The sequence below is a fragment of the Conger conger genome, chromosome 14 (genome assembly GCF_963514075.1).
Source record: "Conger conger chromosome 14, fConCon1.1, whole genome shotgun sequence".
Classification (NCBI taxonomy): domain Eukaryota; kingdom Metazoa; phylum Chordata; class Actinopteri; order Anguilliformes; family Congridae; genus Conger; species Conger conger.
Window position 1 is genome coordinate 241,534 of NC_083773.1, and position 22,115 is coordinate 263,648.

The following is a 22,115-nucleotide window of genomic DNA, read 5'->3' on the forward strand; positions in this document are numbered from 1 at the left end:
TTGCTAAAGATATTGTGTACATTCATGATGAATATGAATATAGAAATTCTGTTTGGCATGATTGAACTACTCCTGTCCTGTAAACATGTTGATTATGTTGGGGGGGTGATTTATGTTGGGGGGAGGGGGTGATTATGTTGGGGGAGGGGGGTGATTATGTTGGGGGGGTGATTTATATTGGGGGAAGAGGGGATTATTTTGGGGGGTGATTATGTTGGGGGGGGGAAGAGGGGATTGTGTTGGGGGGTGATTTTGTTGCGAGAAGGGGTGATGTTGGGGGGGTGATTATGTTGGGGGGTGATTATGTTGGGGGGTGATTATGTTGGGGGTGATTATGTTGGGGGGTGATTATGTTGGGGGGTGATTATGTTGGGGGGTGATTATGTTGGGGGGTGATTATGTTGGGTGTGATTATGTTGGGGGGTGATTATGTTGGGGGGTGATTATGTTGGGGTGGTTTTGCACTCTTCAGCTGAAGAGCTGTAGCACATTCAGGGCTGTTTGAAGGAGAGAGTCAGAGTTATGTAAGCCACCTGGGCCGAGAGAGGGAGAGAGAGAGAGAGGGAGAGAGAGAGGGAGAGAGCACTAGGGACTGTTGCTCCATTGCCATGGTAACTATAGGAGAGCGGGGGAGGCAGGTGCAGGGGGCTGTGCCATTCTGTGTGCAGTAGGACAGGAATACCTGTACACCTACCTGTGGGTAGTGAGGCTGGATCACCTGTACACCAACCTGTGTGCAGCAGAGACGCAGAGATCCATCGGGAATCATACTGAGAGGAACCACAATGCTGCATTTGTGAAGTTTAGTGTGTTTGCCATGTGAGCAGGGATGGATTCTAGGTTAAGGGCACATATGGGTGTATAAGGGAGCATAAATGGTAAATGGTAAATGGTTGGCATTTATATAGCGCCTTTATCCAAAGCGCTGTACAATTGATGCTTCTCATTCACCCATTCATACACACACTGACACACCGACGGCGATTGGCTGCCATGCAAGGTGCCGACCAGCTCGTCAGGAGCATTTTGGGGGTTAGGTGTCTTGCTCAGGGACACTTCGACACAGCCCGGGCGGGGGATCGAACCGGCAACCCTCCGACTGCCAGAGGACTGCTCTTACAGCCTGGGCCATGTCGCCGGTGTATAAGAGTGTATAAGGGCGTGTAAGAGTGTATAAGGTTGTATAAGAGGGTGTAAGGGTGTATAAGAGTAGTGTATAAGTGCAGATAAGGGTGTATAAGAGTGTATCAGGGGGTATAAGAGTGTATAAGCACGCGTAAGGGTGCATTACAGTGTATGAGGGGGTATGAGAGTGAATAACTGTGTATAAGGGGGTGTAAGAGTGCATGAGGGCATGGAAGAGTGTATAAGGGCATATAAGGGTGTATAGGACTGTATATGGGCACAAAAGGTTGTATAAGAGCATATAAGAGTATAAGAGCATATAAGAGTGTATAAGGGTGTATACGGGTGTATAGGAGTGTATAGGAGTGTATAAGAGTGTATGAGGGTGTATAAGGGTGTATAAGAGTGTATGAGGGGGTATACGGGTGTATAAGGGTGTATAGGAGTTTATAAGGGGGTATAGGAGTGTACGAGGGGGTATAAGGGTGTACAGGAGTGTATAAGAGTGTATGAGGGGGTATAAGGGTGTACAGGAGTGTATAAGAGTGTATGAGGGGGTATAAGAGTGTACAGGAGTGTATAAGAGTGTATGAGGGGGTATAAGGGTGTACAGGAGTGTATAAGAGTGTATGAGGGGGTATAAGGGTGTACAGGAGTGTATAAGAGTGTATGAGGGGGTATAAGGGTGTACAGGAGTGTATAAGAGTGTATGAGGGGGTATAAGAGTGTACAGGAGTGTATAAGAGTGTATGAGGGGGTATAAGAGTGTACAGGAGTGTATAAGAGTGTATGAGGGGGTATAAGGGTGTACAGGAGTGTATAAGAGTGTATGAGGGGGTATAAGAGTGTACAGGAGTGTATAAGAGTGTATGAGGGGGTATAAGGGTGTACAGGAGTGTATAAGAGTGTATGAGGGGGTATAAGGGTGTACAGGAGTGTATAAGAGTGTATGAGGGGGTATAAGAGTGTATAAGTGTGCATAAGGGCATGTAAGAGCGTATAAGGGCGTTTAAGAGTGTATAATGGGGTATAAGGGTGTATAAGTGTGCATAAGAGTGTTATAAGGGTGTATAAGAGTGTATGAGGAGGTATAAGGGCGTTTAAGAGTGTATAATGGGCTATAAGAGGGTATACAGTGCATCTGGAAAGTATTCACAGTGCTTCACTTTTCCCACATTTTGTTATGTTCCAGCTTTATTCCTAAATGGAATAAATTCATTTTTTTCCTCAAAATTCTACACACAACACCCCATAATGAAGTTTTTTTTTTTTTTTTTTTTTTGCAAATTTATTAAAAATAAAAAACTATTGAACACTAAGTGCACATAAGGGCATGTAAGAGTGTATAAGGGCGGTTGTGCCATGTAGCGTCAGGTTCTGAAGGGGCCAATCCCCAATTGCTCATGATGAGCTGGTTGGTGCGTTGCATGGCAGCCAATTGCTGTTGGTGTGTATGTGAGTGTGTGAATGAGAGGCTTCAATTGTGCAGTGCTTTCGATAAAGGCGCTATATAAATGCAGAGAGATTTGAAGGCTGAGGAGGGGCCAGTAACGGCTTGGCTTTTTTATATATATATATTTCAGTGTTTGACAGAAGCTCTGATCCAATCATGTGCACAGATATTTACTGAAGCAGGTCAGGTTATGAAATGAATGATATGATGTGTACAGTGTTTCGGGAATGGGCTTTCGGCCTGTCTTTTGAGAAGTTGCTGTAAATTGCTTTATCATTTGTCCAAAAAATGATTGAATACTGCACAGTGATGACGATATGTCATCACCATGACAGGCGAGCTGTTGTAAATCTGGTGTGGGCAGATAGATGGCAGCAGTGAGCCTGATTGAGCTGCTCTCCACAGGATTCTCAGTCAGGCGCAGGTAGGACAAGGTGCAGGTAGGACTAGGCGCAGGTACAGCAGTGAGACTTGGGAACTAGGTTCATGGAAGTGGAAATTTGGTTTGTGTCAATTTTGGAGAATCAGATCTTTGGCACTAAAGAATGGAAAACTTCAAAATGGGTATTCTGACACACTTTTATGTCTACCTTGAAATGATGTATGATTTTCATAGTTTCATAGTTTCAAAATCGTGCTGTTTGGCTTATTTATTTATTTATTTTTCAATATTTGCTACATCAGTATTACTGGGTGTGTGACTTTCAAATTGCTAAGGCTAGTACATATTATGGTTACGAACAGCCACAAGGAAAATAAAGTCAAATAGATCATCAATGCAAAAACTATACAATGCCAGAAAATAACCAAAAAAGTTCAAGTTTAAGCAATCAATCTATCAGGACACATCTGGGCAACAATAAACACCTGTCAGTCGCATGTTCCAATACTCCTAAAAATTGGGTGGTCTAATGCAAAAGGTGATGTTCTAAATTGTTTAAAAGAATTTGAGATAAAAATAAAAGCTGAAATTTGGATCTTTCATCTCATGTACATCTTCTGACCTCAAACTCATTTGTCTTCAGCGTATTACAAAGACATTTAGCTGAAGCTTTTATCCAAAGCATCTTACAGTTGATTAGACTAAGCAGGGGCCAATCCCCCCTGGATCAATGTGGGGCTAAGAGCCTTACTCAAGGGCCCAGTAGCTGTGCAGATCTTATCATTGTGACTAAATCTGCTACAACTGTTGGCTAGAATTGCAGCTGTTGAGAACCAGTGTACTGCACTGATGAGTCCTGCTTCTGACTTTCAAAAGGATGTCAGAAACCTTCCTGTCACCTCACCTGCTGAAGAAATGAATAAAAGAACGACCTGTCATGTTTAATGCCTGCTGTGTCCGCCCCATATGAACGGGCTATGGGAGTGCAGGTGATGGAAGCTCACACCTGTGCAGGTAAGGGAAGCTGGCTGTAGGAGTCCCCATAGCGCACACACCTGTGCGGGTAAGGGAAGCTGGCTGTAGGAGTCCCCATAGCGCACACACCTGTGCGGGTAAGGGAAGCTGGCTGTAGGAGTCCCCATAGCGCACACACCTGTGCGGGTAAGGGAAGCTGGCTGTAGGAGTCCCCATAGCGCACACACCTGTGCGGGTAAGGGAAGCTGGCTGTAGGAGTCCCCATAGTGCACACACCTGTGCGGGTAAGGGAAGGGCAGTGAAGAACAGGTTTTGTGTCTTTACAGAGGGTGTGAGAGACAACATTCTGTAAACAATGCTGGCTGGGCACTGCTGACTGCAGGTAAGATTACACCGGGCGTGGCTCGGGTGTGTGGGAGCGCTGAGTATGTGCCAATCAGCGGGGGGGGGGGGCCCGCCCCCTGCGTGGAGTCGGCCTGCGGGTCGGGACTTTCCTGTGAGTCGTGCTGGGGCACTGCGGGAACAGGACGTGCTCATGAGCCGAAACGGGTCGGGGCCCAGCGCCGGCTCCAGGAGAAAGAGCCTGGGTGACATCATCCTGGGGACCGTGCACACACTGCGGTAAGGCCCGAGCGCGGGGCCCTGGGGGACCCCGACCCCAGATCTGTCTGCCTCTGTCTGCCTCGCCAGGATGTAGTGAGCGCCTGTTTGTTTGTGAGATTGAGGTGTTTTTAAGCTGAGCTGTTGTGTGTTGGTGTGATTGAGGTGTTTTTATGCTGAGCTGTTGTGTGTTGGTGTGATTGAGGTGTTTTTATGCTGAGCTGTTGTGTGTTAGTGATATTGAGGTGTTTTTAAACTGAGCTGTTGTGTGCTGGTGTGATTGCAGTGTTTTTAAGCTGAGCTGTTGTGTGTTGGTGTGATTGAGGTGTTTTTTATCCTGAGCTGTTGTGTGTTGGTGTGATTGAGGTGTTTTTTATCCTGAGCTGTTGTGTGTTGGTGTGATTGAGGTGTTTTTTATCCTGAGCTGTTGTGTTGGTGTGATTGAGTAAATGTTTTTGGTAAAATGCAGCTCTTTCTCCTGCTAGGCCAGTATCTCTGTTCTATGGTGTTGGCAGGGAGATGGATGCACAGGGAACAGCAGGGCTGGGCATGCATCACTTTACTGACAGGCTGTCAGATGTACTGAAACTCATGAGCAAAAGCGCAGAAATCTGGTGTGTTCCATTCTGGGTCCTCCACACAGAGGCTCACACATTTCTGATGCTGCTTGGGAACATCTCAACACCTGAACACCCAATCCCTGTGAGTGATCCATGCTGGGATGGAAAATGGAATGGTGACTCGAAAGCAAATGTTTTGTGTGACATCAAAATGAAATAAAATGTTGTAAAAGAGAATCCCTGATCTCACTGCTCTGTGCTGGAGAGCGAGTGACCTGATCTCACTGCGCTGTGCTAGATAGCCAGTGACCTGATCTCACTGCACTGTGCTAGAGAGCCAGTGACCTGATCTCACTGCGCTGTGCTAGAGAGCCAGTGACCTGATCTCACTGCGCTGTGCTAGAGACAGTGACCTGATCTCACTGTGCTGTGCTAGAGGCAGTGACCTGATCTCACTGTGCTATGCAAGAGAGCCAGTGACCTGATCTCACTGCGCTGTGCTAGAGAGCCAGTGACCTGATCTCACTGCGCTGTGCTAGAACCAGTGACCTGATCTCACTGCGCTATGCTTGAACCAGTGACCTGATCTCACTGCGCTGTGCTAGAGGCAGTGACCTGATCTCACTGCGCTGTGCTAGAGAGCCAGTGACCTGATCTCACTGCGCTGTGCTAGAGAGCCAGTGACCTGATCTCACGTATGGTGCGTGTGTATGGTGCGTGTGTGTGGTGTGTGTGTGTGGTGTGTGTGTGTGTGTGTGTTTATGTGTGGTGTGTGTGTAAGCTCTGTGTAAACAGGGTGTGAGTGTGCTGCTGGCTTTTGTAGTGCTTTAAAGGTATAATAGGTAAGTTTGGACTTCTAACGTTCGAGAGAGGAATTGCAGCAACAAACACACTCAAACCACAACATTGTTTATCCCACCCCTTCTCTGTGAACGTGTTGATATTCAACCAAGCACACTCGTTAAAGCACACGCTTGTTTAAGCACAGACTCGTTAAAGTACAGACCCGTTAAAGCACAGACTCGTTTAAGCACAGACCCGTTAAAGCACAGACCCATTAAAGCACATGCTTCTTTAAGCACATGCTTCTTTAAGCACATGCGTGATGGAATGGCAGGGCAGCGGAGTGTCCCGGCTGGCTGGGTTCTTAATGGAGTCATAGTGATGAGTGCAGACTGAATCACTCCATCCGATGAGCTGTGATTAGAGGAGAAAGAGCATTCTCCCAAATACAGCAGAACATGCTAACGGACAAGATGTAACCGTGTTAGTCACCATCTTTATTGTGCTTTCTGTGTGCCAGACGTGTTGCTCTGACACGGTTACTGACGTCTCCTGTTGTCTTTAAACAAGCGGTTCAGCAGGATAATAAACAGCAGGATCTGTAACGCGATGCCAGCCGTTTAGAAGGGCAGACGCTCGAAGCTGAGGCTCTGGGTGTTATTGGATGACAGGCCCTGAAACAGCCAGCGGTGTTGGGGGTGGCCTGGGGTGGTGGGGCCCAATGTGGGGTCTGTTCGTGGGTCCCAAACTCCCTGGTGCCCCCCCGGATTGTGACAGTAATATAGATGCACTGCTGCTCCAGTGTTAAAGGTGAGTGGTTAATAATTATGCGCGGAAACCAAGCCGTCCTGCTTAGTTTGTCTTTTAGATGCTGTTTTCTTGAATATCCTGGGTTGTTGCGATTTAGAAGGCTTTATGGGGTTCACTTGTGATGTAGGGTTTCTGTGGATTAGTCGGAGGACCATTGTTTTATGTGAGAGTGATATTTTTCAGAAAAAAATGCAAATGCATGCTGTGGGTTTTCTTTGTCTAAAAGCAGAAACCAGCTTTGTGGTTTTCAATGGTTTCTATTGCAAGGTTAATAGAATCTGTTAGTAATTGAGGTTAGTCTTGTTTGAGCTTGGTTAAAGAAACTCCATGGCATTGATGTTGTTTGAGCGGGGTTATGTATTCTGAGGGGGATTGATGTCTGAGCGGGGTTATGTATTCTGAGGGGGATTGATGTTGTTTGAGCGGGGTTATGTATTCTGAGGGGGATTGATGTTTGAGCGGGGTTATGTATTCTGAAGGGGATTGATGTCTGAGCGGGGTTATGTATTCTGAAGGGGATTACCTTATCAAGACCTATACACCAACAAGACCCCTCCGTTCTGCCACTTCGTGCTGTCTGGCGCCTCCCCCTCGCCACACCTGCACTTCACACTCACGACTGCTGTCTGTCCTGGTCCCACGGTGGTGGAATGACCTCCTGGTGGATGGCAGAATGGCAGAGTCTCTGACCTCCTTCAAGCGCAGACTGAAGACTCATCTCTTCAGGCTACACCTTTCCCTCTCTAACTCTCCACCATGATTAGCCTTAGACTGTAATGGCACTTATGTATAGATTGCATAGATATTGTTGTTTTTTATAGGCTGTTGTATTGTTGTATTCAGGGTATTCTAGCTGCCAACTGTGGTATGCTAGTTTGGTAGTTGACTATACTCTTCGAGGGTTCTGATTATCTGTATGTTTACACGAGTACTCGGAACTGTACTGTCCTCTCAGGTCCTCTTAGCACTTGTACTTGTGTTTGATTTGCACTTCATTGTACGTCATTCTGGATAAGAGCGTCTGCTAAATGCCATGTAATGTAATGTTATGGATTGATGTTTGAGCGGGGTTATGTGCTCAGGAAGGACTGTATGCTGAATGAGGAAAGTCACAGATCGTAACTGAAGAGCAGGCCTGTTGGAGGCCGTTGCACCGTGCAGTTTATTAAGTATCGCCTGTGGATGTTAGAACAATTTAAAAGCAAAGCAAATGACAGTAAGCCAACCAGCATTGTGCTAATAAGTTTACAGAAAAATAAGTATGCACATATTCAAGAACCTGAGATTGGCTGCAACAAAAACAGTATACACATGCACACACATGCACACACATACATACACATACACACACACACATACACACATACACACACATACCCAGGGTTCCCAATCTGAGACTGACTGAACTAGGCTTGGGTTATGTGGGTTTAGGTCGGTTAGGTTGGTAATGTGGGTTATGTGGGTTTAGGTGGGTTATGTTGGTAAGGTGGGTTTAGGTGGGTTAGGTTGGTAAGGTGGGTTATGTGGGTTTAGGTGAGTTAGGTTGGTAAAGTGGGGTATGTGGGTTTAGGTGGGTTAGGTTGGTAAGGTGGGTTATGTGGGTTAGGTTGGTAAGGTGGGGTATGTGGGTTTAGGTGGGTTATGTTGGTAAGGTGGGTTATGTGGGTTTAGGTGGGTTAGGTTGGTAAGGTGGGGTATGTGGGTTTAGGTGGGTTATGTTGGTAAGGTGGGTTATGTGGGTTTAGGTGGGTTAGGTTGGTAAGGTGGGGTATGTGGGTTTAGGTGGGTTATGTTGGTAAGGTGGGTTATGTGGGTTTAGGTGGGTTAGGTTGGTAAGGTGGGGTATGAAACTGAAAGCGCTCTCAGTTCGCATCTCTCTCTCTCTCCGATGTGCAGTTGAATTTTGAATTCTGAATCCATTGAAGGACTGTTGTCAGGACGATAATGAGCAGCTGATCTGGGAAGAGTTAAGTGGCTTTGTTTGCATGACTTTAGCTGTTGCTATGGTTATACCCATGAACCTGCTCTTCTGGCCCTGTCGCCACCGTGGCAACCTGCACTCGCTCAGGGCAGAGTTTACCTGTTACCGTGGGTGACAGCGGGCGACAGCGCGCAGGGCTTTAGTCTGACGATGAGTGACCCTGTGGTGTGTGTGTGTGTGTGTGTGTGTGTGTGTGTGTGTGTGTGTGTTTGCAGGAAACACGATGGGAGGATCCCTCGCTTGTCTGAGGAGATAGACCCCTCGCTGTTCCCCCCTTCAGCCTCCAACAACACCTCCACCCCCCAAAAGGTGAGATGAGGTTTCAGCTCAGAGATCTCTAATTTCTCCAGCTCTGCATCTCCATCTCTCCTTCATTCTTCCTTCATGTATCCACTCCAACCCTAGCAAAGCACACCTCATTCAACAGCTAGAGCAGGGCTGCCCAACCCTGTTCCTGGAGATCTACCATCCTGTAGGGTTTCACTCTAACCCTAACAAAGCACACCTCATTCAACAGCTAGAGCAGGGCTACCCAACCCTGTTCTTGGAGATCTACTGTCCTGTAGGATTTAACTCCAACCCTAATGAAGCACACCTCATTCAACAGCAGGAGATCTCATTCACCTTCATTGCTAAATAAGGGTTGATAACCTACAGGAGGGTAAATCTGTGGGAGCAGTGTTGGGCAGGCCTGCTCTGTAGGTGATTGGTCAGTAGGTGATTTGTCCGTAGGTGATTGTTCAGTTGCTCTGAAATGAGTCTGGGTTTACATAGCACTACATTCGTGTAGGTGAAGGACAGTGTAGCTTCCATCAGACTGTTTGCTGGTTGTTGTTTGATGTTTTGTTGTTCACATGTACCTGTCCTGTGCCCTGTGCTGTACATCCCCGCAATATATCCCACAAGGCCTTCTGTTTCAGGTCCATAATGTATCTCTGCTGAGCCAGAGATGTATATACTTAACCTTCCTCTGGAATGCTGATGTTGAAGTGTCAGAGCTCCTTTCACATCAGATGGTCCCTACAGACAGCAGTGGCATAGACCCTACAGACAGCAGCACAGACACTACAGACAGCAGTACAGACCCTACAGACAGCAGCACAGACCCTACAGAAAGCAGCACAGACCCTACAGACAGTGGTACAGACCCTACATACAGTGGTACAGTCGCTACAGACAGCGGTACAGACCCTACAGACAGTGGTACAGTCGCTACAGACAGCGGTACTGACCCTATAGACAGCAGCGGTACAGACACTACAGACAGCAGCGCAGACCCTACAGACAATGGTACAGACCCTACAGACAGTGGTACAGTCACTACAGACAGCGGTACTGACCCTATAGACAGCAGCGGTACAGACACTACAGACAGCAGCACAGACCCTACAGACAGCGGTACAGACCCTACAGACAGCAGCAGTACAGACGCTACAGACAGACAGTGGTACAGACCCTACAGACAGCGGTACAGACCCTACAGACAGCAGCAGTACAGACGCTACAGACAGACAGTGGTACAGTCACTACAGACAGCGGTACAGACCCTACAGACAGCAGCAGCACAGACACTACAGACAGCAGCACAGACCCTACAGACAGCGGTACAGACCCTACAGACAGCAGCAGTACAGACGCTACAGACAGACAGTGGTACAGACCCTACAGACAGCGGTACAGACACTACAGACAGACAGTGGTACAGACCCTACAGACAGCAGCACAGACGCTACAGACAGCGGTACAGTAATGTGTGAACACTGTGGCTGTTGTGTTACTGTGTGTCCTTGCGGTATGACAATCTGACCGCCAGCATATCGCTGTGCAAACATGGCTGTTTGAAAGAGCTATAAAGTGGTTTGCTGGAGTGATAAGTGCACTTATGTTTGTGTTTTACTTGCTTAGGGAAATGTGTGTGTAATTACTACAGGAGATATGCACACCTAGGGCTGCTTTGCATTCACTGCATGCATACATGCATGATTACGTGCGTTCTGCCTCTCTCTCTCACACACACAAAACACGGGTCAGCCTGTCTAAATGCAGACACACACGCCCATTTGTCTGCTCACCTGTTTGCATGTGTGCCTTTGTGTGTGTGTTTTGTGGTTTTTAGTGTGTTCCTTGTGTTCCGAAAACTGCAGACAGACTTTAAATGTAAACCTTGTTCTTTTGTTCATTGGAAAATACGATGTTTTTATGCTTGGCCCTTTTGTCCTGCCTGTTTGTGATGGTGCTTTCAGGGGTACAGGAAGATTAATATCATTCTTACATTGAGAGAGTGACCTCCCAAATGCTGCTCTGATGTTTGAAAGGTTTTGTCATAAATCATGTGTTGTAAAGATTGATGTTTGTGAAAAGCACTGGACCGGGCGTTTGTGTGTGACATTCTCATGCTATGAAGAGAGCTTTGTGTGGGGAAGGCTGTCTGGGGAGAGAATGTCTGCGGAAGAGTGCGGTTAAATAGCATGGCCTCAGAGAGAGGCCTATGTTTGGCAGTGTGAGGTGTTGGCGTTAGGCGTGACAGACCTGCGGGGCTCTGAGGTAAATCGCTCTCTGTTCTGAATCAGTCTTGTGCTAAAGATCTCTCGACCAGGGCTCGATGTTCATCAGTCACTGGAGTGGGGTACAAGCCCATTCTTCTTGTTAAGTAGGTGTGATTCCCAGCTACCTTTGAGCAGTTTTGCAGTAAACTAAAACTACAGTAAAATGGCCACCTGCATAATTCCATCCATCCATCCATCCATCCATCCATCCATCCATTATCCTAACCCGCTTATCCTGAATAGGGTCGCAGGGGGGCTGGAGCCTATCCCAGCATACATTGGGCAAAAGGCAGGAATACACCCTGGACAGGTCGCCAGTCCATCGCAGGGCACACATACCATTCACTCACACACTCATACCTACGGGCAATTTAGACTCTCCAATCAGCCTAACCTGCATGTCTTTGGACTGTGGGAGGAAACCGGAGTACCCGGAGGAAACCCACACAAACACGGGGAGAACATGCAAACTCAAACATGCAAACTCCTTGCTGTGAGGCGGCAGTGCTACCCACTGCACCATCCCTGCCGCCCCGCCTGTATAATTGTATATGTATTATGTCATTGTATAATTAATGTATGATATCATTGAATAATTCATGTCTCCTCTCCTCCGCAGGGCAGGATGGATGAGGACAGGAGTGCCCTGCCCCCGCCTCTCAAAGTAGGTCCAGTCCAGCCTGGACACTGTTCTGTGCAAGCTCCCTGTCCTCTCAGTGACTCAGGGTCTGCAGATCCTTATGGATTAATCAACTTAAAGCTTGCCTTCACTGTCAAATACTGCAAGTTAAATAAAGATGTAACTACACTGTTTATCTTCAGTAGAGATGCATGTGACCGGACCGTGTTTCCGTAATGGAGTGTTTGTGTAACGTTGTCTCCAGGATTCGGCCCGTCTGGTTTCTGTGGGTCATTAATGCTCAGTAAAGTCTCTATGCTCTTCTCTCCACAGACTGAGGAAGACTACATCCCCTACCCCAGTGTGCATGAGGTACAGACCTGCAGCCCTTTCAGAGTCTACCACACTTATATCACTCATCTGTCTGAAATGCTCATCATGTGTGTGTGTGTGTGTGTGTGTGTCTGTGCGCGTGTGTTAACCTTCCCTGTTGTTGCCATGGTTACCAGGTGTTGGGGCGTAAGAGCCCGTTCCCTCTGATCCTGCTGCCCCAGTTTGGGGGGTACTGGATTGAGGGGACCAATCATGAGCTCAGGGATGCCCCCCACCCTGAGAACATGCCCTCGCCCTCTTCCCGGGTTCAACTGGACACCAGCACCTCCGCCATGGTCTACAGGAAGCACTTCCTGGGCAAGGTGAGAGCCATCAATCTCCACCATGTTCTTACACCCTACTGAGAGCCAGGGCACCATCCCCACCATGTTCTTACACCCTACTGAGAGCCAGGGCACCATCCCCACCATGTTCTTACACCCTACTGAGAGCCAGGGCACCATCCCCACCATGTTCTTACACCCTACTGAGAGCCAGGGCACCATCCCCACCATGTTCTTACACCCTACTGAGAACCAGGGGCACCATCCCCACCATGTTCTTACACCCTACTGAGAACCAGGGAACCAGGAGCACCATCCCCACCATGTTCTTACACCCTACTGAGAGCCAGGGCACCATCCCCACCATGTTCTTACACCCTACTGAGAGCCAGGGCACCATCCCCACCATGTTCTTACACCCTACTGAGAACCAGGGGCACCATCCCCACCATGTTCTTACACCCTACTGAGAACCAGGGAACCAGGAGCACCATCCCCACCATGTTCTTACACCCTACTGAGAGCCAGGGCACCATCCCCACCATGTTCTTACACCCTACTGAGAGCCAGGGCACCATCCCCACCATGTTCTTACACCCTACTGACAGCCAGGGTGTGCTCTTCCCTTCAGGAGCACTTTAACTTCTACTCCATGGACAGTGAGCTCGGGCACCTGGTGTTCTCCATCAGGTATGATGTCATCGGGGACCAGGAGCACCTCCGACTGATACTGAGGTACCTCACTTCTCCTATTTTACCTCTATCCCTCTCTTTCCTCTCTTTCACCTCTATCCCTCTCTTTCCTCTCTTTTACCTTTATCCCTCACTTTCCCCTCTTTCCCTCTCTTTCACCTCTGTCCTTCTCCTTCCTCGCTTTCACCTCTATCTCTCTCTTCCACCTCTATCCCTCTCACCTCTATCCTTCTCTTTTACCTCTATCCCTCCTGTTCCTCTCTTTTACCTCTATCCCTCTCTTTTTTCTCTATCCCTCTTTCACCTGTATCCCTCTCTTTCCTCTTTCACCTCTATCCCTCTCTTTCCTCTCGTTTACTTCTATCCTTCTCTTTTACATATATCCCTCTCTTTTGCGTATATCTCCCCTCTACCTTCCTCCTGTTGCTGCTTGGTGTCTATGTGGGGCTCCTTTAACTAGGGCTTCTCAGATGGAGTGATTTTAAAGAATATAGTTCCTGCTGCACTTGTATAAATGGATATAACCAGTGATTATGTCTTTCTGGACACCGTGTCTTAGATCTCCCAGGTTTTAGTGAGGGGGCACGGTTCTTTTTTTCCCATGTACACATTTTTTCATGTTCAGATTCCATGTGCATTTTTCATTAGGTATGGAGTTTGCGTTTGGATAGTGGGTTTCCATGGGAACAGATGCTCTTTAATAGGCCTGTTGAGGGTGGTGTGGTGTGTATCTCACACAGCAGTGTGTTCTGGGTGTAAGTGTTGGGACAGTAGGGCCTGTGTTGGGTCAGTTTTGGAGTAGGAACGGAGGGTTGCCCAACACAGAGACTCCCCCCGCAGTGAAACTGCCTCCTGCACACTGTGCCGTGAATGTTCTTCTGTTTTTTCAGGTCCAGGTTAAAAACCTATCAGGATGTTATTCCCATATCCTGTCTGACGGAATTCCCCAATGTGGTACAGATGGCCAAGGTGAGCACTGGATCCATATGGGAATGTTGTCCCTGAAAGCACCTGTGCTCAAACACACACACACTACTGTCACTCAAACACACGCTGCTGTCACTCATATTAAAGCACAGTTTTCCTTATTTTCTGTGATTAGACTGTTAATTCAGTGGTGATTAAGATACATGGTTACTTATCCTGACTGTGCGCTTGCAATGTTACAATGTGTCTTTCAGTTGCTGTTTTTTATTTTGTGTTCCGCACACACACACACACACACACACACAGACGCATGCACGTGCACACATGCATGCACGCACACATGCGCACACACACATGCATACACACACATGCGTGGTAGCGGTTTATATGTGGTGTGTTTTCCGTCCCCAGCTGGTGTGTGAGGAGGTGAATGTGGACCGATTCTACCCCGTCCTGTACCCGAAGGTAGGCCTGGCCTGGGCCTGAGGGGCTATGCAGTGTAGCTGGGCCTCACAGTGGAGCTGGGCCTCACAGTGGAGCTGGGCCTCACAGTGGAGCTGGGCCTCACAGTGGAGCTGGGCCTTACAGTGGAGCTGGGCCTTACAGTGGAGCTGGGCCTCACAGTGTAGCTGGGCCTCACAGTGGAGCTGGGCCTCACAGTGGAGCTGGGTCTCACAGTGGAGCTGGGTCTCACAGTGGAGCTGGGTCTCACAGTGGAGCTGGGTCTCACAGTGGAGCTGGGCCTCACAGTGGAGCTGGGTCTCGCAGTGTAGCTGGGCCTCACAGTGGAGCTGGGCCTCACAGTGGAGCTGGCCCTGAGCCTCACAGTGGAGCTGGGCCTTACAGTGGAGCTGGCCCTCCACTGGCCCTACAGTATTGGCTCCATGCAGAGGATCAGGCCTGGGCTGGAGCTCCCATGATCTGTACCTCTGTCTGAGGAGCAGGTGGCTGCTGGGCCCTTGAGCAAGGCCCTTAACCCCACATTGCTCCAGGGGAGATTATTCCATGCTTAGTCTTTCGATAAATGAGTCAGCTAAATAACAAATTCATTTTATCTGGTTCCTCATGTTTGATCCTGGCCCGTCCCCCCTCCCCTCAGTAACCATACCCCCCCCCCCCCTTCTCCCCCAGGCCTCCAGGCTTATCGTGACCTTTGACGAACATGTCATCAGCAACAACTTCAAGTTCGGGGTCGTCTATCAGAGGTTTGGGCAGGTGAGCTCAGGGCACCGTGCTGTGACTTTTCACTTGGCCTCAGAATGGCTTTGTCTCTGCTGTCAGCAGGGCTGTGGACGGCGTGTGTTCTGTTATCACGGTTTCTGGTCTTGTTGTGCTACTGAATCCAGCTCCTTGGCTGGCTGCTCTGTCTGAGGGCGGGAGCAGTAAGGAGCACAATGCAGTCACTCACCGGCTTCAGTAATGGAGCTGCTTCACACACCAGCTTCAGCGTTTACCGTGCAACTCTGTCTCTGTCCTAATCCGCAATTAGCCCTGGATCGTGTGGTGGGGCAGCACGGTGGTTTCAGCCGTAGAACAGTATTCTTTTGTTTATCGTCGGCCTGAAGCGTAGTGGTTAAGGTACATGACTGTAGCGTATTGGTTAAGGTACATGACTGTAGCGTAGTGGTTAAGGTACATGACTGTAGTGTAGTGGTTAAGGTACATGACTGTAGCGTATTGGTTAAGGTACATGACTGTAGCGTATTGGTTAAGGTACATGACTGTAGCGTAGTGGTTAAGGTACATGACTGTAGCGTAGTGGTTAAGGTATATGACTGTAGCGTAGTGGTTAAGGTACATGACTGTAGCGTATTGGTTAAGGTACATGACTGTAGCGTAGTGGTTAAGGTACATGACTGTAGCGTATTGGTTAAGGTACATGACTGTAGCGTAGTGGTTAAGGTACATGACTGTAGCGTAGTGGTTAAGGTACATGACTGTAGCGTAGTGGTTAAGGTACATGACTGTAGCGTAGTGGTTAAGGTACATGACTGTAGTGTAGTGGTTAAGGTACATGACTATAGTGTAGTGGTTAAGGTACATGACTGTAGCGTAGTGGTTAAGGTACATGACCCTGTAGCATAGTGGTTAAGGTACATGACTGTAGCGTAGTGGTTAAGGTACATGACTGTAGTGTAGTGGTTAAGGTACATGAATGTAGTGTAGTGGTTAAGGTACATGACTGTAGCGTAGTGGTTAAGGTCCATGACTGGGACCCACAAGGTCGGTGGTTCGATCCCCGGTGTAGCCACAATAAGATCCGCACAGCCGTTGGGCCCTTGAGCAAGGCCCTTAACCCTGCATTGGTCCAGGGGAGGATTGTCTCCTGCTTAGTCTAAAATCAACTGTAAGTCGCTTTGGATAAGAGCGTCAGCTAAATGACATGGAACGTAATGTAAAATCGGACCATTCTCAAAGTCTCGAGACTGTAGTGTGTGAAAATCCCAGCAGAGCAATTGTTCTTGAGATGCTGGAACCACCATACCACGCATACCAAGAGTATAATGACAATACCATAGATTCTATAAATGCTATAGATTATGTGGCTACTAGTACATTCTTCTGTTTTCTTTCTTATGGAGAGCATGGTAATAATGATGATGAGGATTATATCATGCGTCACTATCATAGTCTTTCTACACATCTAAGGCTTTACTTCCTGTTGCCTATAAATTACTGTGTCAGTTTCTGTGTGAGTGTGTGTGTGTGTGTGTGTGTGTGTGTGTGTGTGTTTTTGTGTTTTTGTGTGTCCCTGTGTGTGTTTCCCTTTGGGCAGACTCAGTTCCTGTGTGTGTTTGTGCCTTTGGGCAGACTCAGTTCCTGTGTGTGAGTGTTTGTGTGTCCCTGTGTGTGTGTTTGTGCCTTTGGGCAGACTCAGTTCCTGTGTGTGAGTGTGTTTGTGCCTTTGGGCAGACAGCAGAAGAGGAGCTGTTTGGGAACAGTGAGGAGAGCCCTGCCTTCGTAGAGTTCCTGGAGTTCCTGGGACAGAAAATCGAGCTGCACGACTTCAAAGGGTATGCCTCCTCTCCCGCAGGGAGGGGCCATAATCATAATCATAATCACTCCATAATCTCTGCAACAGCAGTCATTGCTGCCATGTCATGTGTTGTCTTACTTCCTGCAATCCTCCCTGATGCTCTACAGAATCTCAAAACTTCTGAGGCCTTTTGAAAAACATCCAAGACTGCTGTGTCTATTGGATGTTGACACAACAGCTAGTGAAAACACTTCTGACATGGGCATGAGTGCTCTATGGGTGGGCGGGGAAGAGGGCCTTAAAAAATGATAATTATTGTGACTAAATCCAACTCTCATGCCCATGTTGGACTAAATCCAACTCTCATGTAGGGCTGGGCAATAATCCATAATGATAATCATGAAAGAATTTGTATGATGCAATAGCATTTTAAAAACATCAGACATGTTTCCATGTGGTCATGTGATGTCTTTTTGATCACATGATCGCTTCAGGTTGACTATCATACAATCACCAGGGACAGGGACTGACCAATATAATGTTTTATATAATCTTTTGAATTATGATTTAGTGTAATGACTAAACGTGTGAACTGCATTATGATTTAGTGTAATGACTCAACGTGTGGACTGCATTATGATTTAGTGTAATGACTCAACGTGTGGACTGCATTATGGTTTAGTGTAATGACTAAACGTGTGGACTGAATTATTAGTGACTACCCTGAAGCTGCCATGCTGAACCTGGTGGGGCTGCGGGGGTAAACAAGGCCTGTGATTGGCTGTTCGGTGTGAAGGGTGAATCTCAGTGCCCAGGGGGATTGTGGGAAGTGGAGTTTGACTCTCAGGAGTCTGGTCTCCAGGTTCCGGGGCGGCCTGGACGTGAGTCACGGACAGACGGGCTCGGAGTCGGTGTACACGCACTTCCACAGCAAGGAGATCATGTTCCACGTGTCCACCAAGCTGCCCTATACCGAGGGGGACCCACAGCAGGTAAATTACCTGCCTCATTCATCCTACAGGAGGTACGACCTGGCACCTGCCTCATTCATCCTACAGCAGGTAAGACCTGGCACCCTCCTCTTCCTCCTACAGCAGGTAAGACCTGGCACCTTCCTCTTCCTCCTACAGCAGGTAAGACCTGGCACCCTCCTCTTCCTCCTACAGCTGTGGTCATCCTGCCAGGTCAGGTGTGCCTTTTAAAAAAATGTTCAAAGTTCAAATGTATTCAAAAAGCTTGAACAAATCCCAATCACAGTAAGAAAATGAAATGGCATTAAAATGCGTATCACTGACTGAACACCCTGAAAGAACAGATGACCCGTCACATGTATGTCAGGACTGGGTTTGAGAGTGCTGAGCATGTAAATGTGGCTCAGAGACGCTGTTGTGTGGACGTGCCCTCCTCCTCCTATCCTCCTCTTCCACTCCTCCTCTCCTCCTTTTCCTCTTCCTCCTCTCCTCTTCCTCCTCTCCTCCTCTTCCTCCCCTCCTCCTCCTCCTCCTCTCCTCTTCCTCTCCTCTTCATTAGTGTGGAATATTCCCTCAGCAGCACAATGTAAAGATCCTGAATACAACACTTCAGCCCTGAAAATAAATATTTACATTAATAAATTGGTACAAACTTCAAGTGCAGTCCATTTCATCAGTGTGGTTTACAACATGCAATAAATTGCTTTAGCATTTACCATATGGATTTAGACTTCATGGGATGATTAATAATTGTGTTTGCTGTAAACGGCTGATATCAGGCATATCTGGAGAGAAAGAGAGCCACAGCCATCCGATGCAGGACACCAGCCTTCTGTTCAGCATGAGGGCGGTTCAGCTTAGCTTAGTTTATTAGTTTAGTTTATTACTTTATTAGTTTATTCGTTTAGAGGAAACAGGGACATTAATGAACATTTTTACTTTAAATGTTCCCACTGTCCCTGGGCAAGGTGTTAAAATTGAGGGGAGAACATCACATTAAAATCACATTAATAGCAGACAATGTGAGTTAAGTAATTGCAAAAAACAAGTACATACAGCACAGTTAAAACACAATAAAATGACCGTAGAACACAGAATGTCTAAATGTGGAGCTTATTGCATGTAGCTGTCAGGATATACAGGCACGTATACAGTAGCATTACAATTTTAAACGGAGAAGGCGGTGCCTCGGAGGACTGACCAGTCATGTGGGAGCATGCTGTACTGGTCTGTCTCCCTGGTAACGCTCCTGGCCGTGTGCTTGCAGCTCCAGAGGAAGAGGCACATAGGAAATGACATCGTGGCACTGGTGTTCCAGGAGGAGAACACGCCCTTCGTGCCTGACATGATCGCCTCCAACTTCCTGCACGCGTATGTGGTGGTGCAGGCGGAGAACGCCAGGGCCGGGAACGGCGGGACACTGTACAAGGTAACGCTCCGCTGCGCTCGATAATTCATTATTCATTAAGGTGTTATTCAGCTGGTGCTTTTATCGAAAGGGACTTGTAGTTTATTAGACTAAGCAGGGGACAATCCGCCCTGGAGCAATGTGGGGTTAAGGGTGTGCAGATCTTATCATGGCTATACCAAGGTTTGAACCGCCATCCCAGTCCCTAACCCTAACCCTAACCCTAGCGACTAGGCCATAGGCTGCCCCCAACAGTCCTTCATACTGCATACAGAACTTCTACTCTACAGTAAATCTCCTACATCTCTACTCTACACTAAATCTGCATCTCTACTCTACACTAAATCCCCTACATCTCTACTCTACACTAAATCCTCTGCATCTCTACTCTGCACTAAATCTCCTGCATCTCTACTCTACTCTAAATCTGACCACAAATAAGCAGCAGAATGTCCTTTAGTGCCCCCCCCCCCTCACACTGTCCCCTGTCCCCCCTCACACTGTCCCCTGTCCCCCCCAGGTGTCTGTAACGGCGCGGGATGATGTGCCCTTCTTTGGTCCAGCTCTCCCCGACCCTGCGGTGTTCAGGAAGGTGAGCAGCACACGGCTGGGAACTGCACCGAAACGCCACCGTTTACATTCAGATTTTAGAGCAGTATGACTCCTGATAGACCAGGATGAGTAGATTCAATTCAGCTTTTTTTGTAAAGCTCTTTTCAGACTCTTTACATAGTAACAGAAGAGAAGAAAAACAGTTGAGGTATAAGAACGTCTGAGGTATAAGTACATCTGAGGTATAAGCACGTCTGTGGTATAAACAATATGTGAGACAATTCCCATGTTCTCCGTAATTCCAATCCATTTGTTGGAAAGATCACGTCTCAACCTCCTGGTCTCCTCCACTGATCCTGCCGATCTCCCCCACTGATCCAGCTGATCTCCTCCGCACTGATCCAGCTGATCTCCCCCCCACTTATCCAGCTGATCTCCCCCCCACTTATCCAGCTGATCTCCTCCGCCACTGATCGAGCTGATATCCTCCCCACTGATCCAGCTGATCTCCCCCCCACTGATCCAGCTGATCTCCCCCCCACTTATCCAGCTGATCTCCTCCCCCACTGATCCAGCTGATCTCCCCCCCACTGATCCAGCTGATCCCCCCCCCACTGATCCAGCTGATCTCCCCCCCACTGATCCAGCTGATCTCCTCCCCACTGATCCAGCTGATCTCCTCCCCACTGATCCAGCTGATCTCCCCCCCACTGATCCAGCTGATCTCCCCCCCACTTATCCAGCTGATCTCCTCCGCCACTGATCGAGCTGATCTCCTCCCCACTGATCCAGCTGATCTCCCCCCCACTGATCCAGCTGATCTCCCCCCCACTTATCCAGCTGATCTCCTCCCCCACTTATCCAGCTGATCTCCTCCCCCACTGAACCTGCTGATCTCCTCCCCACTGATCCAGCTGATCTCCTCCCCTCTGATCCTACTGATCTCCTCCCCACTGATCCAGCTGATCTCCTCCACTGATCCAGCTGATCTCCCCCCCCTCTGATCCAGCTGATCTCCCCCCCTCTGATCCAGCTGATCTCCCCCCCTCTGATCCTGCTGATCTCCGTCTCAGGGGCCGGAGTTCCATGAGTTTCTGCTGACGAAGCTCATCAATGCGGAGCTCGCCTGCTACAAAGCCGAGAAGTTCGCCAAGCTGGAGGTGAGAGGAGAGATGGGGTGAACGGTGTTGATTATGATTGGACAATAATATTTTCCTCAAAGCAACTTACAGTTGATTAGGCTAAGCAGGAGACAGTCCCCCCTGGAGCAAATTGTGTGGGTTAAATTGCTCTAGGGCCCAACAACTGTGCGGATCTTATTGTGGCTACACCAGGGATTGAACCACCGACCTTACAGGTCCAGATCTTGTACCTTAAACACTAGGCTAAAGGCTGCCCCCACCTCTGATCTAATGTGTGTATGTGTGTGTGTATATACACTTACTGAGTAACATTTTTACTTTATTACGCCCATTTATTCATGAATTTATCAAATCTGCCAATTGTGTGGCAGCACTGCAGTGTATACAATCATATAGATACGGGGTCAGGAGCTTCAGCTAATGTTCACATCAACCATCAGAATGGGGAAAAAATGTGATCTAAGTGACATTGACCGTGGAATGATTGTTGGTGGCAGACAGGGTGGTTTGAGTATCTCAGAAACTGATCTCCTTGGATTTTCATGCACACTAGTTTGCAAAGAATGGTGCAGACAGAAACGCCTTGTTAATGAGAGGTGTCAGGAGAATGGCCAGACTTGTCAAAGCTGACACATTACAACAGTGGTATGCTGAAGAGCATCTCTGAACACACAATGCATCATAACCCTTAAGTGGATAGGCTACAGCAGTGGAAGTCTAAAAAATATGTCTAATAAATACCTAATAAAGTATTTTTTGAGTGTATAATTTGTGTGTGTTTAATGTGTTTATAATGTGTAAAATGTGTGTGTGTATAACAGTGTGTGTGTATGTATAATCTGTATGTGTGTATAATGTGTGTGTGTGTAATGTGTGTGTGTGTGTGTGTGTGTGTGTGTATATGTATATAATGTTTGTGTGTGTATTATGTGTGTATATAATGTGTGTGACGTGT

The 22,115-nt window shown here is 47.8% G+C and overlaps 1 protein-coding gene across 8 annotated transcripts in view; it reads left to right on the plus strand.

Moving 5' to 3' along the window:
* The window catches only part of rap1gapb (RAP1 GTPase activating protein b), a 60,663-nt gene that overhangs the window by 28,436 nt on the left and 10,112 nt on the right, over positions 1-22,115 (plus strand). For 5 of the 8 annotated variants that reach the window (XM_061219454.1, XM_061219456.1, XM_061219457.1 and 2 more), the window contains exons 1-14: positions 4,396-4,556; positions 8,885-8,978; positions 11,835-11,879; positions 12,168-12,206; positions 12,344-12,529; positions 13,122-13,225; positions 14,074-14,152; positions 14,522-14,575; positions 15,242-15,325; positions 17,024-17,124; positions 17,950-18,079; positions 19,326-19,487; positions 19,987-20,058; positions 21,092-21,178. In XM_061219454.1, the coding sequence (XP_061075438.1) occupies positions 4,471-4,556; positions 8,885-8,978; positions 11,835-11,879; positions 12,168-12,206; positions 12,344-12,529; positions 13,122-13,225; positions 14,074-14,152; positions 14,522-14,575; positions 15,242-15,325; positions 17,024-17,124; positions 17,950-18,079; positions 19,326-19,487; positions 19,987-20,058; positions 21,092-21,178 (1,323 nt within the window). In that variant the 5' untranslated portion in view covers positions 4,396-4,470. Of the gene's footprint in view, positions 1-4,395; positions 4,557-8,884; positions 8,979-11,834; positions 11,880-12,167; positions 12,207-12,343; positions 12,530-13,121; positions 13,226-14,073; positions 14,153-14,521; positions 14,576-15,241; positions 15,326-17,023; positions 17,125-17,949; positions 18,080-19,325; positions 19,488-19,986; positions 20,059-21,091; positions 21,179-22,115 lie in introns of those variants that run through there. The other 3 variants (XM_061219458.1, XM_061219452.1, XM_061219459.1) reach the window with 2 other exon arrangements.